The sequence below is a fragment of the Lissotriton helveticus genome, chromosome 3_2 (assembly GCF_964261635.1).
Source record: "Lissotriton helveticus chromosome 3_2, aLisHel1.1, whole genome shotgun sequence".
NCBI lineage: Eukaryota > Metazoa > Chordata > Amphibia > Caudata > Salamandridae > Lissotriton > Lissotriton helveticus.
The window spans coordinates 119609395-119624412 of NC_136062.1; the positions used below are offsets into that span (position 1 = coordinate 119609395).

The 15018-nt window shown below is 43.7% G+C and overlaps 1 protein-coding gene across 1 annotated transcript in view; it reads left to right on the forward strand.

Moving 5' to 3' along the window:
- TEX9 (testis expressed 9) overlaps window positions 1-15018 on the forward strand; it is a 573374-nt gene that overhangs the window by 130007 nt on the left and 428349 nt on the right. The window contains exons 5-6 of the mRNA XM_078684880.1: window positions 3077-3125; window positions 4581-4705. Of these exons, the coding sequence (XP_078541006.1) occupies window positions 3077-3125; window positions 4581-4705 (174 nt within the window). The remainder of the gene's footprint in view (window positions 1-3076; window positions 3126-4580; window positions 4706-15018) is intronic.

The window sequence follows — 15018 nt, forward strand, 5'->3', positions numbered from 1 at the left end:
GTGGAAAAAACAACTCAGGCTTCGCGTTCTGTAAGGATCCAAGCGTCGTTTCCACAGGAGTGCCAGGAACCTTAGACCAGACCAACCCTTCCCCCCTGCACATATTGCATCTATCAAGCACTAGAACACAATGGTGGTATGGAGGGAAAGGGGGGAACAAAACAAGGAAAGGCAGCGAAGAAACAGGACTCTTCGGGCTGGTATCCCTCAGGGTAGAGACAGGCACTAAAAGGAATGGGTAAGGTTAATGCAAACCAACAACAAATAGATAACAATCATTGGAAGCCTAGGCTATCTATCATACCTAAAAGACAACAAGGGCTCTTCAGTATACAGGTTGACTTGATCTCTGCCGCAATACTGAACCAGCAATGATTTGCAAACCTGACGCCTGTCTATAACAGTAAAAGGAAGCTATTTCTCTAGGTTTCTTAAAGTGTTATGCAAGAACTGTAAATTCTGATCTCTTACCATGCAGTGCAAAATAGGGGTTCTGATTGTCAAGATTGAGGCAATGTGAAGGATCAATATCTTATCTGAAAATGTAATAATAATCATGTAAGACACCACAACTTAGTTTGCAGGGTATTAGTAATAAATGAGGCGCTAATAGTGCTTTACCCGTTCTTTATGCCCATGCACTGTAACGAATGCCAGCCTCCAGTAAGACACCAGTGAGTCCAACAAACAAAAAGGTGATAAAACCCTGGCGGACCACAACTCCCACAATCCCTCGGAGGAATCCCCCAGCCTACGCTCCGCAAGTCCGGCCCGTTGACGGAACAAAAGTGTCTGGCCGACGGGCGGAACCGCAAAACCCAGGCGAAGGATCCCCTCAAGACGGGAGAGAAGACAGCCGGCTCAAGAGGAAAGAAAGATACAAAAGAATCGGGTCCGTCCAATACAGCAGAGAAGACGAAGGTCCGTTGGGAGGCTCAGGAGGACGGAGGCGATAGGGATGCACAAGACGTGTATCCGAAAATTAGCCAGGAACTGCTTTGAATTCGAAGAATCAGCAACACGATCAAGATTGTGAGCAGAGGATGCCGAAACACGAACGGCTAGGAAACAACGGAAACTGCTCAACGGAAGTGACGTGCTACAACGGGAACACGAAGACACTAGAACGCGAAGCCCAGAGTTACGGGGAAGTCCGGCTTTAGGCTCTTGCCCGTCCCCCTCGCTAATGCGCGTTTCTGGGCGGCCATCTTTGACGCAAATCGACATTTCTAGAGAGCAATGGGGCCTCCACCTTTATCAATTTAGGAGAAGCGCTTTCTCAGACGTTGCACAAATTCATTGTGTTTCTTTCCCAGTCACTCACTACATTCATTTCAAAATGGACAGGTTTAGGCTGGTGGGAAATTTTAGGTGGGTGGTTTGGCCAAGGTGAAGTTGCACAGTCCTTGGCCCCCTTGGCTAATGTATGCATTCCCACCTATTCCACACATCCTTCGCTTTGTTGCAAGAGTGCAGAGGGAAGAAGACGAGACGAGGTCATTGTGATAATCTCATTTTGGTCCCGTCCCTCCCGGTTTCACCTCCGAACATCTCTGGCCATTATTCCTCACTTGAGAATACCATTGTCTCTGTTTTCTGAGCTCAGTAGGTTGTCTCTCTCGTCAGAAGCAGGCTCTATCAGCATGGAGGTGGAAAAGATTGGGCTTCGAAGGACCGGGGTGCCAGACCATATAGCAGGAAATAGTCAGCCTCTACTTTGAAGTCTTATGGTAAACACTGGAGGAATTTCCAGGAATGGTGTTCCTCTTGAGGTTTGTCAGTAGTAGAGTGTGTAAGTGCTGCTTTTCTACAAGCAATTGGTTGTCTCAAACTTAAGGGCCCAGTGGGCAGCCACCAGAGCACTTGGAGAGCCTTAGTCTATTAGTAGTGCGGCTCCTGATAGGTCTTAAAATAAAAAAAACGCATCCCTAGACCTGATGTTTCATCCTGAGACTGGCCTCTGGTCTGGTCCTTATGGCTCTGCAGGGAGTATCCTTTGAAACTCTTATTTCTGTTGTTTTAAAGTACTTGTCTTTGAAGATGGCATTTTTAGTAGCGAGGTGCCTTGCTATGGAAACCTCCTTTTTTTGTTTAAAGATCGTGGATATTAGAGTTGTTTTTGTTTTTTTAGCATAGGGAACGAGATATTGCTGCCTGTGTTTTTTCCTTCATCTTCTAAGAAGCTCTGAAGGTTTTAGGAAATCACAACTTTTCTTTGTGACTTTTGATGAAATAACCAGGGTCAGAGCATCCAATACCACGTTGTCAGTGGATCAGATCAACTACTGTTTTGCCATATTGTTTAACTAATATCCCTCTACCAGATGGAATGGACTTAAAGGGAGATCCACTGGGGATTGGCAGCCACTTGGGCGAAAGCACAGGGAGAATCATCTGTCTGAAATTTGTCGAGTAGCCCCTTGGGCTTCAGCTAAACTTTTCTTAAACACTAACCTATTGAGAGTGTAAAGTAGGGTAATTTCTTTTGGTTAAAACGTGTTAAATACAGTATTCTAAATGTGTTTCTCTCCTAGGTGCACCAATTTGAAAATGAGCTGACATACGTATACTACTTTTAAATCTAGGAGCATTTGGGTTGATCCTGAAGGCCAGCTTATGCTTGGGTTATTTTCATAAGTAATTACTGGGACGAGGACATGGGACTTAAGGATAATGCCTGCATAGGTGCTGGGAAATCTTATTATCCTAAGTCCCTGTTGTCCTTATCACAGTCTTTACAACTCACTCTGACAGCTAGCCTTCATGGGCTGAGTATCGTCAGGCAGTGATGTGTGTAGGCTAGTGATTATAGACCTAGAGGGTGGGTGGAGTTTCCCCTCCACTTTCTGTTTTTCTCTCCTGATTGAGGTTGGTTCCAATTCAAAAGTAATCTTACTGACTAGGACAATAGTTACTAAGGATAATGAGATTTAACGGTTAGTAACTGGGAATTCCCTTATTTTGCTTTTATCTTAAAGTATTTAGTGATTTCCTCCTCCCTTTGCTTGGGTGTTCCAGTACTAAAATTGACATGTACAGAAGTATTGCAATCATGAATAGTCTTTTTTTCCAACAGAGAGCTGCTCTCTCCTGAAGTACCAACTTTAATACTGTCACATGCAAAGGTATTTAAATTTCATATAATTGATTAAGTTGATTTTTTAACGTTTATCACCACCAGTGCTCTAAGTGGAATGAGGAAGATGGGGATGCTCTAAAAGTGGTGTGTCCTCACTTATAGTGGTATGGCCTCGCAAGACTATCAAAGACACCTCTCAAGCCGCATGCCCTGTGTAAAGAAGGATGTGTGTTAATACATATGAGGCTGGATCGTGTGCTTGATAGAATCACAAATAGTCTTATGGGATAATTATTTAATAGTTTATATAGCAGCGTTATTTTAAATACAAAAGTGGCATACTAGTCCACCAATCCATCAGGGAAAACCCCATGCACCGATATTGTCAATCTAGAGTGAATGAGTATTGATGAAGAGACATATATAAAATGCATGTTACAGAAGAAAGACTGGAAGGTTACCGAAGGTAACTCATTCTTTAAGCTCTCCCAGTTTAAAAACAACTCCTCCAAGAGAATAGGCAGTTGATTGAAGGAGAGTCTAAGAATTGCCCCAGATGTTATAACACCATCAGCTGACTTTTATCATAAGGTATGGAAGTTCAGTGTTTAAAACGTCTTGGGATCATGTGGATTTATTGAAAAACTAGTTTGTACCCCAAAGGCATATTAAGTTATGGCTACTAGACTTGGCAATATCGGCTAATGGGGAAAATGAGTTACTCGCTGGCGTACATAAACGAGATGGCGAGGGACAGCAGGTAGCGCATTGGGCACTGTCCTCCTTGCACTAGCAGCGAAAACTGATGGGAGACCCTCCTGAACTTTTACAGATCAGAGAAGACATCAAACATAGGAGACTATACCTAAAGAGCTCTACAAAAACCAGGGGCGTAACACAGGCCCCCGCAGCCTCTTTGGTGGGGGGTGCCCAACCTCTAGGGGGCCCCCTCAGCACTGCACTTTGGCTGGAGAGCTCCAGATTAAGTCCGAAGGGGGGCCCTCCACGTACCCTGCAGGGGGGCCCCCTCAAGTGTATGAGGGCACATTAAGAAAGACCGATATACAAACAAGGTGGAATGGTAACACATACATGTTAAAGGTATAACATAGCTAGATGAACCTCTGTATCTCTATAATATAGCGATCGAAAAAAATAAGCACACCATTAATATATGAACAATTATGGCCTATACGCAATAAAGGCGGAAAAATATATATATATATGTACTTCAAAAGCAAAATGGAATAATGTAAAAACAAATCAGCCCATAAGAAAATATTGTTTTAAGTGTTTGCTAGTGTTAAAATAACTATAAATTGCTTTGATGTGTATGTTTGATCACAATTTATCACTGAGACCGGCCCTGAATGATAAGGGGTGCCGATATGTAAATATCTTGGATAAATAACAGCCCACCTAACTTGTTTGAAAACTAATAAAGAGCAATTTTAAAATTAGCATTTTGTTATGCCATTATATATAGCGATTTTTTTTGCAGAAGAAGGATAGAGTTGGTTCCAAGTCAGCAACTCAGAACAGGCCACAGTCTGGCAAACCTCACTTAACCAGACCATTAACTGACAGACCGCCATCTACAAGCAAAGGGAAAAAAAGCACAGTCAGGTAAAGTAAATGACTTATGCTTATTGCGAATTATTTGAAAAGTAGGCAAACACAGATTTGTTATTTCACAGGTAACTGATTATTATTGTAGAATGGGGAAGAAGTCTGTGTTTACTGCTTTTCATATATCCTCTTGCTTCGATTCCCAAGATTTAGGCCTCTAGTAAGTATATAGTTGGAACTTCATTTTATGTGCACAGAGCATATCTCTCACAAGGCCCTACACTCTACTTTATATAATACATTATCTTAGTATTCTTTCTCGTAAATCATGTGAAGGTCTTATCTACATTGTTAGAATTTATCATTGTTTCCAGTTAATTCTAATGTTTTTATTCAGTCTTTATGTCCAAGTCCGTTTAGAGTATTGTGATCAGTAATGTGTATAATAATTTGTGAATTGCTCTGAAGTATTTCAATGCATAACAGATGTACAATTCTTCTGTAACTACTTAGAATATTTATTCAGGTAGAAGGTTAGAAAATAACTGAATGTACATTGTGATATTTTTTGGCTATATCAGAAAAACATCTCACCTCTTCTGGCTTACTTGATAATACAGTTTTTGCCATTTGCCAGACCAGCCTTTTTTGTTGAATCACGTAGCATTTAGTTTTACCAACTCGTCTATTCCAAGACCATTTAGAGATCATGCAAAAGCAAGAAAATGATAAGCTCTCATAATAGATGGCAACCTTCTTTCCCTGCCACCAAAAACCTCTCTTGCCTAAGACAGACCTATTACCAGGAACAATACTGAGTATAGCTCCGGCTAGTATTGAAAGCAAAAGGGCTATTGCCTAAGACAGACCTATTACCAGGAAAAATACTGAGTATAGCTCCGGCTAGTATTGAAAGCAAAAGGGCTAGGCTGCTCAACAACCTGCACCCAAAAACAGTAACCCCTTCTCTTAAATTATGCTATTTATTCCTGATTGTGCTCAGGCAAAAGCCAAATATCTCAAAATCTATCTGGCTTTTCACTTCACCGTTCTCCGTGGAATGTGAATGTTTAGTAGAGAAAATAACCTTCAAACACATGGACTTAAAATCTCTCAACTGGAGAAGTGTGGCTCAATGGTTAGAGCGGCAGACCCTGATGCAGAGGTCTGGCCCGGACTAGGGTTCTATTCCCGCCTCGGCGGGTCTTGGGCTCAATTTCCTCAGACCTGATGATTCTCTCCTCGGTGCCTATTATAATAATGGATCCCACTCTGCAACTCTGGGCAATAGCTTGCTTAATCTCCACAACGCCCCCAACAGCGCTGGGATGCCTGGCTTCACCTTGGGGGTGCCCAAGAGTGGGCATTTCACAGGGAAAAGCCAGGAAGGGTTCCACAGCGGTATGCGTACAGTGCCAAGACGCCTCAGGGTATAAGTGTGCTATACAAGTACGAATTCATTTCATTTTCATTTCATTCCAAATCAGAAAATAAAATAAAAAAGTTGTGGATGCACGAGGAAGGAAAATGCTATTTAAAATTAAGAAAATTTGAGAAATAGTATTTCTCCATTGAAAAACATATATATGGATACTCTGCCTTCCAAAAATATACAGTTTCAGGGAATTCCATTGTGCTCTTTCTGGGGTGTGGTTTAAAAGACTGCTGTAACACATGGCAAGAAAAGGTTCCGGTGTAATATAAAAAGAAATCTTTATTTGTTGGCGCAGGCCGGCTGGGAACAAGATGGCTTGTGATCTGTTGGGCTCCCAATTGGATCTCTGCACCTTGCTGGTGACAGATGACCTGCGGTGCCGCCACTCGCTTCCAGTAAGCGTTTACATCGCATGCGGTACAACGCATGCGATTACAACGCGGTCGTTACGACCGCATTGTTACAACGCTAACCATTACAAAGCATGACTTGCTGTAGGGGGCTCTTTAAACTAAGGAATAGTATAATTTACTATTCCAACACCTTCCCTACTGCGCACGCTGGAGTTAGAATGGTAAATTATACTATTCCCAAGTCCAGCGCGCCCCCTACAGCAAGTAGTAGAAACAAGTTGCGATGTAATGGTATGCTTTGTAACAACGCGGTTGTTACGACCGAGTTGTAATCGCATGCGTTGTACCGCATGCAATGTAACATCACATATTCTTCGCTTCCTGGTGGCTGCACTGATGGTGTGCTATTGCAGTTGTGCAGATTGGAGTAGGAGTGGCAGTGCAGATCTCCTGAGACTGATTGGGGTCCTCCTGGCCTGTACGTAACTAAGTGCAATCCATGCATGTCTGCAGTGCTTGTGGCTGATGCCCTCCTGCCACACCCCTGGCTGACAGCAGGGTCAGGTTTAAGGGTACAGCACCAGGGTTATGGAGATTTTGGAGTCTGAGAAGTCCTGGAGTAGAGTGCTCTGATGAAACTTTTGATGTTCTAGAGCTGCTGCCATACTTAGTGGTGCTAAGGAGTCCGGAAGAGCAGGGCGCACAGTCTAAAAATCTGATAGTGGATGACATTGTGATGGTATCAGGAACTTCTGTGGAATAGTGAGAGCGCATCCTTCATGATGCTAGCCTAAGGAAAAAGATGTTGCTGGGTGACCTGCTTTGTTGTTTTCCCCATACCTGCATCCTGTTATGATGGAGAAGAAAAAAGTACTACTATAAGTCAATCAGGCGTTGACGGCAAACGGCCTTAAGGTCTCCATAGACTTTTTTGAGGGTCGACTGTGAAGGAAAGAGAGAATTTTTTTCCCACAGGTTAGTCCTACAAATGGCCTTCTTAGGTGGGATTCCCTGTACTTTACTCACTAAACCTATTAAACCTAAATTAAGTGTTGTCACATCACTCACTGCTCTACATTAGCTAGAACTCATACCTTCTCCATGCGCTGGTTGTACCCTAACATATTATATCACAACCCATGTGAAATAAGAGCATTGATGAAAATACTTATGACATTAGAAATAAGGCTCCTGGTTTTTCATGTAAACTGATTTTTACATATAAATACAGATGGAAAACATTATTTTCTTTGTCTGTATTTATAAATAGAGACGGAAAAATACTGACAAACCGGCTATATGTCTATCCGTGTATGAGGTGCACCAGGGGCTTCAGAAAGAAATCAGAAACTGCTGCAGGAATCTCCTTCACACCTTTCTCCCCTCTACATCACCCTAAGCACTCCCCTGCTGAGCGAGTCTGCTTTGTTTTGTGTGAGTCTCTACCGCCCAGACAGCAGCAGGCCAGGAACGCTTAATAGCTTTTATGAATACACACACTTGGCTGTTTAAGAAAAGGTAGAGGCAGCACCAGGGGTGAAGTCACAAAACCACCAGTATTTTCTTTTTCAAAATTCTTTAATCTTCTTCGTATAAGAACACCAAACAACAGCCAACGCGTTTCCTTCCTTTATAGGAACTTCATCAGGGCTCTAAACAACACAATACAACACATAAATAAACATATATATAAAAGTATTTGTGTGTGTGTGTGTGTGTGTGTGTTCGTGTGTGTGTGTGTGTGTTCGTGTGTGTGTTCGTGTGTGTGTTCGTGTGTGTGTTCGTGTGTGTGTTCGTGTGTTCGCATACATACACACTTGCAATCTTCTATCCAGCCACTGGAACCCTCGTCACGGTATCCCAATCGTTGAAAAAAGCGGAAGATCCAATATGCAGGTGAGCACTCAAATTTTATTTAGTGGAAGCGCACCTCGCCAGCATAACGTTTTGGCCTGCCCAGAGGCCTTGGTCACATGTCGCCATGGGGAAGGAGAGCAAAATTTAAAGTGCAAGTGCTCAATTTACAATAAACGTGATTGGTTGAATCAATCATGAGGCACAAGTAAAAGACATACTTGTTGACTGGACATGACGGGATAATCCCGGGGAATTCATCACAAGTGAAATACAAATGCATTGTTTAAAATTCATCCGGATAAAAATCATTATACTTGCTAAATATAAGATTACATTCTAAAAATTCAGCTAAAACAAATGATTTCTAACATTTACAAAATTAGGTCCATATAAGAAACCCAAAACCCTGGATAAAAATACCAATAATTTAAAACATACCATCAATTTCTTGGTGTAAACATTATGTATTAAAAAAGATATTGTCTCATATCGGGATGGCTGCCCACCGCGAATTGTGCAGACTTGGGTTAAGTTGATACACACACACACACACACACACACACACACACAATATACATAAAAAATGGCATCAATACTAATACATAATCAAAAAAACAAAATTTTGGAACCACAAACATGTCGACATAAAAACACAATTTACATAGTTATCTAAAAACATCCATCTTATACATGTATACCCTCAGAGGTAACTCTAATTCACACATCTACTTTGATAATGTGCATTTCCTCACTAATAATAACACGCAGTAGAAAAAGGAGAAAATAAGAAAGCAAAAGAGAAGGAAAAAGGAAGGATAAGAAGGGGAAACAAAAGGGATATAATAAATACAAATGTGTACAAAAGACCAGAAAAGGGGAATACAAAAGTGAAAAAATTAACAAAAAATTAGATAAGATGCACATACACGAATTTTGAAGGACCAAGTTCCATACAGTAACTCCAGATACTGGCAAGTTAAATCACACCAAGACACGTGTAATCCGGTTTCTATCCGAAATAGAATGAAAATAATGTAAATAGGAAAAAGAGATAACTTAATTGTTATTTCATCCACATGTACAGTTGTCCACTCTATTTAAAAACCCAAATTATACTCTGACCAGTTTCAACGGCTAGGTATACACAGGATCATATCATAGTACACGTGCCTAACTTCGACTACATTTGTCAAAACGGAAAAAAGAGGGCAACAGGCCAGCACAATAACCCATGCACAATAGTTAGTAAACTGTTCCCATGTCCTCACCTGAAGAGCGTGAGTGCAAGGCTGCGACTCTATTCCACTATACTGTAAATAAGTCACTCCGGGTTGTCCAATTTAATGTTCAAGAAATCTAGAGGGGATGCAAATATATGCTATATTGGAGATGAAATGTCTACATGCATGTAGGGCTTATATATGCCATTGGCTAACGAGTCCACAACAAAAAATAATAATAACCGGGATTACCCAAAAGTAGGTCCACTTATGCGTATATTGTAACCAAAATGGAGCCAAGTTCCAAAAACTGTTGATAGGTCACTCTGGGTTGCCCAAAACCTTTACATTCAGTGGTTGGCACCACACTTATTCAAGATCCAAATAATCTGGAGGCCGGTATGGATACCAAGACTTTCAATTATGAATGAGGTTTCAATTCGAAGAGAGCCACTGATAATAATTACCTAGATGAAATCCACTCAGAAGATAGATATGCATAAATATCTGGGATTGTATAGAGACCGGATGGAGGAATCCAATAACCTACAAACATGTATCATAAGATTATGTAATGCAAAATATAAATTGATACATAGATTACTCAAAAAGGGAATGAGCATCAAGTGTGCCCCAGAATAGCACTCTGCTTAAGTATACATCTAGAATGCACTCATATTGGTTACATAATTCAAAAACCGCCTCTCGAGATGCACGTACGTTTAAAATAACGGGCTAAAAGTTTTGATATTATCTACATCCAACCCTATAATAATAAACCTCATTCCCAAATTCAACTTGACAAAAGAGCCTCTCCAGTAGCGTGTTCGCCTCAAATCCTTATTTGACATGAAATGTCAATACCGCCGACCGCTATATATCTATACAGCCCGAGCTCTCAATCCCCGGATTAATATAATGCCACTAGCCAGTAACCTGACCGAAATATAACCCACAAGATCCGGTAACCATCTGGCTCTAAATTACTCACCTTATCAGCCGGCAGGGTAACGCTAAAGCTGGAAACTGCACCCACGATGAGGAACGGAAAGGAACATTTCCACGAAGTCCCGGCAAATCTTTAAACATTCCACAATGAAGGACATAACATACGAATGACATGTACCGGTTGTGTTGATGACGCTCAAACTACCAGATACACTCCACGCCATATTTGAATATCTCTGTTAATGTCCCAAACGGTGCCCTTTCCGCCATATAAGTCGCAATAATCTTAATTAAGCATAAAATGAGTTATACATATATTATATATTTTGTATTTCTTATTTGAAACGGACCGCTTACAGTGTAAAGTCCGAGGTGCTATTAGTTAAAAAAAACAGCGAAACCATCCAGAATCTAGCCCTATAGCCAAAGTGAGATATAAATAATCCCGGTTCCGAAAATTATTACTGCCCGGGGGTGCCTGTCACATGAAAAGTACCCCATTCCATTTAAAACTAAAACAACACCAGCATTGGGCCGTAAGTAAGGGCGCCATCTTAGTGACTCCTACCTCACACATATCGTAGGAATTGACTGTATAACATAAAAAATTAACCATTTATACACATCACACAACCGCCCAAAGTCGTTTTTGGAAAATAAACTGAATGTTGGGAATACTGTGACAGAACGCAGAAAGATATTTGTCAGACCGAAATTAATAAGACAAGTGAAAAAATATACAGGCATAATGTCAGAGATCCTACTTCATTCATTGCAGCAATCCTAATAAGAGGATAGTAACCATGTATTTTTGTAAAAACTAGCAAGATACAAAGACTCAAACTGGGCCATATACTAAGTATTATACCCCATGATCACATTGCAATACAGTAGTGGTAAAGTACAATTTATTTTATTATCAGTATGTTCCTAAACTCTCAGATGCAGGTGACATACAACTGAGTGTGGCCATTTGGTGTATCAATCTACAAAAAATAATGCATTTCACTGTCCATATTGTGCCCGAACTGTATTGATTGCAAACAACCTATCCATTTGGCCTCAGTTCTTCTAAGTAATAGCTCCCTATTGCCCCCCCCCCCTCCTATTGAGCGAGATATGTTCAACGGCATGGAACCAGAAAGTGTTGTCATCCGGATGTATAGAATTAAAATGTTCAGTAATAGGATATTGTGAGTCCCTGCCCATAATCGCTTTGCGATGTTCCTGAATACGTAATTTCAGTGAGCGTATGGTGCTGCCCATATAGATCTTCCACCCTTACACCCAAGAATGTAAACAGCATGGTGGTCTTGCAATTGCAGAACTGGTCGATGGTATACCTACGTTTAGTGTTATAAGAAGCTGACATGGTTCTGTTTTTACTCATGGGCCAGATATTACAAGTTCCACACGTGAAAAAACCTTTCAGGTTGGAGGGAAGCCAGGTCCTACGGTTGGATGGTGTTGTTACAGGACTTGGACATAACTGGTTACGTAGAGACATACCCCTCCTGTATGTAATAGCAGGTTGGTTACCTTTATGTTCCTTTAATCCAGGCATAACTGTTAGTAGATGCCAATTCTTGCGAAAGACATTACAAATTTTGTCACTATGCATGGTGTATTGGGTGATAAACCTTGCCTTGGACATTTTACCACACATTTTTCTTTTAGTGGATTTGTCACATAAGGTGGCATCCCGGTCAAACGTACAGATCCTAGCTTCCATCTTTTCTAAGTTTTTGTTGTCGTTACCTCACTTCAGGAATCTGTGTTTGGTTTCCGTAATATTTGCACGGAAGTTCACTGGCTCACTGCAGTTCCTCCTAACGCGAGTTCCCCAAGGGGTATATATATATATTTTTTTTATAATCAATTTTATTAGATTTATATCAACATATAAATTCATTTGTTGCAGATCCATAATCATCGGGATAAGCATGACAATGCACAGGGAAAGGGGCGGTCCATCGGGGTGTAGCACAGCAGCCCATACATTAAGTACAATTCTACATGAAATAAAATAAAGGCAGATTAGGGTGGTAGCATATTAAACCATTTACCCCACACTTTACTGAATAAGTCCGAGCACCCCCGGGCTTCGAATAGACTACCTCCTGGATCCCACACCATTCCACTCCTCTCCTCCAACCTTGTATAGTAGGCGCCTTAGCCTGGGACCAGTGCGCCACTATGTCTCTCTTGGCCAGTGTCACAGCTGTCCGCAACAGGCGCTTGTCCGCCCTAGAGCCATCCAAGCCGTCAAACACCCCCAACAACATACGCATCAGATCATGGGGAAACTCCCATCCCAGGGCCTCCGTGAGTTCGCGCTCCACACCCCCCAAAAACGGCGCAAAGGCCGGATAGCACCATACCATGTGATAAAAATCGGCTGGGCCGGAGGCACATCATGTACATGCTGGCGACGATTTCATCCGGGCCTGGAATAGACATGTCGGGGTGAGATATGCCGCGTGTAGGTAATAAAGTTGAACCAGGCGCAACTTGGAGGATGTGGTCAGGGTTTTGGGCGCCATAAGGGCATCCCTCCAGTCCGCCTCTACTGGGGGCCCCGCCAAGCCTCCCATCGAGCCCTGAGCCGATCTAGGGAAGCGGGACCATTGTTCACCAGGGACCGGTAAACACAGGCCACTCCCCCCCGCCCCCACCCCCGCCCCCTCCCTAGATTTCCCATCATCACCTGAGCCTCCACCGGGCTGAACTCTGAAAGGGAGACAGGGGATGAGACATGTGTGTGAAGGGCTTGCCTGAGTTGTAGGTACTTATAGAGTTGGGAGTGTGGAAGGGCATGGCGCTGCTGCAGGTCCGCAAAGGAGCGGATGTGGTCCCCCACCCAAACATCTCCGAGCACTGAAACTCCGATGAGGTCCCACCGTCTGAACCCCTGCAGGGACGAGACCTCCTGCATCCAGGGCCCGTGCCAAAGTGGCGTCTGCCGAGTGAGTTTCCGGTCCCACCTCACGTGGCGTAGGGCCGTGCGCCAGGTCAGAAACACCGACCTGGTGACAGAGGGCATGGCCTGTGGCACTGGGCTACCGTATAGAAACGCCTGGATCTGCGTGTAGTCCGACGTGCTGAGTTCCACGCGGTATGCAGGGTCGGGCCAGCCGCCCACATACCAATCGTGGATGACAATGAGTTTCGTGGCCAGGTAGTAGAAGTGAAGATCGGTTACCCCCATACCTCCATCAATGGGGGTAATACGACAGTGCGCCAGAGATAAATGTGGTCTCCCCCCTCCCCAGAGAAACTGGGTGAGGACACCGTCACGCTCGCGGAACCAACTACCTGGGAGGTAGATAGTAATGTTTTGCAGTATGTAAAGAAAACGGGAGAGGACCATCATTTTGAAGAGCTCCGCCAAATAGAGCAGAACGTTGTCCGCCTATAGGGCTATCTTCTCAACCTGGCTCGAGTCCCAGGCCCAACCCCGAATAAGTGGGTCCTGTCGGATGAGTGCCGCCAGGGGTTCCATCGCCAGCGCGAATAAGAGTGGTGAGAGCGGACACCCCTGACGCGTACCCCTCCGGATCGGGAATGCCTCAGACAGCTCCCCATTAATGAGTACTTGGGCTCTGGGATTGGTGTATAGAACTCTGATCAGATGGCGGAATGAGGGACCGAAACCCATCCTGTCCAGCACATCCTGCAGATAATCCCAATTCACAATCCCAATTCACTGTATCGAAGGCCTTCTCAAAGTCTATGAAAAGCAGTGCCAAGTACGGTGACGATGAATGCCGTGGTGAGTGCCCCTGGCAGGCATGAACCCGCACTGGTCGGGGTGGACCAGGTCTTGCAGGAGGGGTTGGAGTCTCCGAGCCAAGACAGTGGCGAAGATCTTGATCTCCGTGTTGATCAGTGAGATCGGGCGGTAGTCCGCACAGTTCAAGGAGGGCGGATGCGTCTTCGGAATAACCACTATCGTGGCGACATCAGACTCGGGCGGGAATGTCCCTGTCTCCGCCACATTGCGGAAAAGGTCCACCAAATGGGGGGCCATAATATCCCTAAAGGCCGCATAGTACTCTTGAGGGTACCCATCAGGACCAGTCGTTTTACTGGAGTGTAAGAGCGATAGAGCGTCCTGGATTTCCTTCAGGGTGAAGGGGCAGTCCAGAGCTTCTGCAGTCTCTTGAGAGAGACACGGCAGTTGGGTACCAGTCCTGTCCAGCCAGAGAAGCACCCGGGGGACGAGCGGTGTAGAGGGTCGCGTAGTAAGCAGCAAAGGTTTGTGCGATGGCTGAGGACATCACTTGGAGGGCCCCGGTGTTCGAGCGGACCTTAGGAATAATACAGTTGACTTTGGGATAGGACACAAGGTTGTGGAGGAGCTTTCCATTCTTGTCACCCCACCCATAAATACGGGCAACCGACGAACGCCGACTGATCTCCTCGCGTACTGCTGCTAGTTGTCGAGAGGAATCCCCCCGGTCGCTAGTGAGTTGAGCTGCTTCCAGCTGTGCCGGCCGGGATTCCAGCTGGACAAGCTGGGCCGTCTGCTCCGACCTCTTTGTGTGGACCAGTTCC